The sequence below is a fragment of the Nicotiana tabacum genome, chromosome 13 (genome assembly GCF_000715075.1).
Source record: "Nicotiana tabacum cultivar K326 chromosome 13, ASM71507v2, whole genome shotgun sequence".
In the NCBI taxonomy this organism is placed as follows: Eukaryota; Viridiplantae; Streptophyta; class Magnoliopsida; order Solanales; family Solanaceae; genus Nicotiana; species Nicotiana tabacum.
Window position 1 is genome coordinate 46,079,604 of NC_134092.1, and position 3,755 is coordinate 46,083,358.

The 3,755-nt window shown below is 30.4% G+C and overlaps 1 protein-coding gene across 1 annotated transcript; it reads right to left on the reverse strand.

Moving 5' to 3' along the window:
* Positions 1–1,924: 1,924 nt before the first annotated feature.
* On the reverse strand, positions 1,925–3,258 carry LOC107816078 (uncharacterized). The gene has a single exon (XM_016641749.2). It carries the CDS (start codon positions 2,845–2,847, stop codon positions 2,149–2,151), a length of 699 nt encoding a protein of 232 aa, XP_016497235.2. The 5' UTR covers positions 2,848–3,258; the 3' UTR covers positions 1,925–2,148.
* Between the last annotated feature and the right edge of the window lie 497 nt (positions 3,259–3,755).

Sequence of the window (3,755 nt, forward strand, 5' to 3'; positions counted from 1 at the left end):
AACTTTATTCTTTTAGACTCAAATTACTTGTGCTTGTAAGTAACGTATAATAGATTGTTTTGATTAGTTTTTTATGGGGATGGAGCACACATATATATAGTTTTCTTTAATTTTTATGCAATTTTACCTGTTTATTAATATTTACTGTCATTATATTATTTTATAAAATATTAAAAATTAAATACCTATGGAGCTTACGCCCCGCATCTCGGAGCTTACGCCCCGCTGAGACATATGTAAAACGCTTCGCCTTACGCCCACGCCTTTTAAAATACTGATCATTCCTAATCTTGTTAAATTTTGTAAGATTGTGCCATTGTGAATGTGCTTAGCCTTAGAGGCCAATACTACATTCCAGTGTCCTAAATTATATCGGTGTAATACAAAGTTCTATTTCTATAACGATATTTACACAAATAGTCAGTCGGATGCACTATTTACTTTTTCTAACTGATATACATAAATTATATATTAATTATATATAATTATGCATGAATTATACACATATTATATATTCACTAGTTATATTCAATTTAAGCGACGCGGATGAACGATTATTTAGGTTAATTCTTCATTTTGATATTTGTTCCGAAAGATGTGTCACACATAATTTCATAATTTGTAGTACTATTTTTGCACCTACGTCCATAACTTGTATTTGTTTTATCACCCGCGTAAATTGTATTTCATTTTTTCATATGAAACTCATTCTACGGAGATAATAAGCATTAAAGACCCCACATTGCGTAGTTCTAAATTGATACTTCTAATCATTCAACTATTTAAAATTATATAATAAAATCATATTTCTTTTGTTTGTAACAAAAAAATCACTTAACTATGCATAAATATTCAGAAGGTCACTCCACCAGAGTTCTCAAACTTTTCGGCGGCCAAATACCTATTATATCTTCTAAATCAATAAGTCTTATTATTTTTTACGTTTTTAATGTTATGATATTATTTTCTCTTTTTAATCTATATTATGACCTTACATATAGAACAAATAAATCTTATTTATAAAGTAACAGACAAAAAAGTATTTTCAAGCATATATAATATTGAAATAATAAAAAAAATTAAGCATAATTTTCAAGCATATATATAATATATATTATAAAATAGACCTCCGTTTTAAATAACTATTTTCTTACATGCATGGAATATATATTTTAAAAGTTTTAATTTTCATTCATTCTCAATTTGGTAAATAAATTTTGAGCTTTTGTTGCTACTATAAAAAATATTGATACAAACGAATATTTTAATTAAATTTCTTAGTTTGATATATTATTTTATTATTCCGACATTATGTATGCTTAAAAATTATTTTTCACTTTATAAATAAAAATTAGTTGTTCTATAGGTAAGTTCATTATAGATTAAAAAGAGAAAAAAATATTATAATATTAAAAAAAATTAAAAAGATAAAGATTGATAGTTTAGAGGGTAAAATAATTATTTAACCATTAAAAGTTTTAAAATATGGTTGAATGATATTCTTAATACTATATACATAATTAAGTGATTTTTTTGTTATAACAAAAAGATATGACTTTATTAAATAATTTAGAATTTTAGTAATGAACTCTTGATGCTCCTATATCGGTGTAGATTAGAATTCTACTTAAGAACGCGTACCCTCACCAAAAAGGACATTAAAGAGTTGTCCTACTAGGAAATAAAACATCGACCTCAATGAAACTGTTTTTCTCTTTTCTGAATTCCTTCTCGCGACTCCAAACAAAGCATTAACAACATCTCTTTTCCACCACACAACAAAATCTGTACAATATTCTACTACCACATCCACATGGGTTTCAATAAAAATCTTTGGAAGAAAATTAAGCATAAACTTCAAGGGTCTCAACAATTTTATTCATTTTACGAATTAAAACAATTATTTGTAAAGAGATTATAGGTAAGAACAATAATCCAGGATTAACGAATAATATATGTAAAATAATAATTCTCATAAATAACCGTGTAGTTCTATATCCATATTTCGAGCTTCACACTTTCTCTACTACTATTTCCAATAATACCCAAATGGTACCATCTCAAATGAATCTTGAGCAGAAATATAGAGAAAAAGTTTTAAGAGACCAAAATATTCAAGGGTATATTTGTTCCAAAAGTACACCTCTCTCACCTCCCAACTCCTTTATTCAACATTTCCTTGTACCTAATAATAGAATCAAGCCTCTGTAACTTCAACTGCTGCCTAAACTTGTTAATAAAATCATCAGCTTTCTCATTAACTGCTTCATCTTCTCCAAACGACGCCTTTTCCCTCGTCGTCGCCGGTCGCCGCCGATCCACCTGGTCCGCCTCTTCCTCCTCCTCCGCTACTGCCACCGCCATCCTCTCACTTGCCGACTTCATCATCGTCCTCGTCGGAAGCGTTTCAACGCACGTGGCAGACTTACTCCTTGTCACGTGACTCTCAATCTGCGGTTCAATATTATCAACTTTTTGAACTTGTTCTTCTTCATATGGGTCGGCGTATGAAGGAATTGGACCGGGCTTTTCCAACCGGGAGAAAGACAAGTTGATGGACCGGACCCGTTGTAATAGAGATGGAGTACGGTCGAGTTGTGGTGAGTTAACGGAAAAGTCATGAGTGACGGAGGAAAATGGATCAGGGAAAGAGAAGTTAAAGGACCTGACTCGTTGTAACAAAGATGGACTTCGAGCGAGTTGGGGTATTGAGTTTTCTGTACTTTGTCGGTGTTGTTTCTTAGTATCAGTTTTGAGACTTGAAGTGATGAAAATAGTTCCAATCATGAGGTTCAGAAAGCAAAAGAGAACTGTGGGAGTGAACCAGCTAGCTACAGATTCAATCATGGCTAGCTTTTATTGTATATGTCGGACTTGGAGAAGAACTGCTGAAGGGAAGAAGAAAGAAGATGAAAGACTGAAGAATGAGGAGTTATGGTTGGAGATGCGAGGAAGTTTCTATTTATAGAGTGTTAAGGCTGGTCGGTACTATTGTGAAATTACGTTCTTCAAATCTACACTTGCAATCTTACTGCTCCAATTTGTTTGAACATTAATCAAGTATACGATTAAGAGAAAAATATCCTTATAATTAAGGATATTAAATATTATTATTAAGAAATTTGCTAAAATTTTAAAGACTTATTAATATAGAGTGAAGGTAGTATCCATTTAGAAGAATTACTGTCTTGGCAATTGTCATTATAATACTTGTTACACAATTTTCAAAATCAATAAATATTTATGGTCAGCTAACTTGAACCGTTGAAGAAGTCAAGTTGCTTCTCTTTTTTTATATTTAGTTGGGAGGGTAAATTAAACAAATGATTATATAATTACTATAGTTTTTTCTCACCAAAGCCATACAATTATGTTCTCCAACACAAAATTCACATCACTTTTATTAACTCACATAAAAATCACAATAACCGTAAAACACAACTTTCTGATACAATTTTTTTTAATTCATATTTTTATTTTGTATTTTCAATATAAACAAATATTGACCCAATTAAAATAGCCTGAACTGCTTTTAAAAAACTCCTCTCTATATGGTAATAAATTTTTATGCTGGTGAAAATACCTATGAGCAAGCTTGAAATTGATTTATGGGGATGAGAGGATTCCCTTCATTATCTATAACAAATAAATTGGCTGGAGCTTAGTTAAAATAATTTATTTATATCCATGCTCATTTGGATATGCTTCTTGAATTGGTAATTCGAACGGAAAAAAGAAACAAATACTAAAGTTGG

What these genes read in the sequence shown, in the direction of transcription:
- LOC107816078 (XM_016641749.2), bottom strand. Translation starts at nt 2,847, where the DNA reads ATGATTGAATCTGTAGCTAGCTGGTTCACTCCCACAGTTCTCTTTTGC.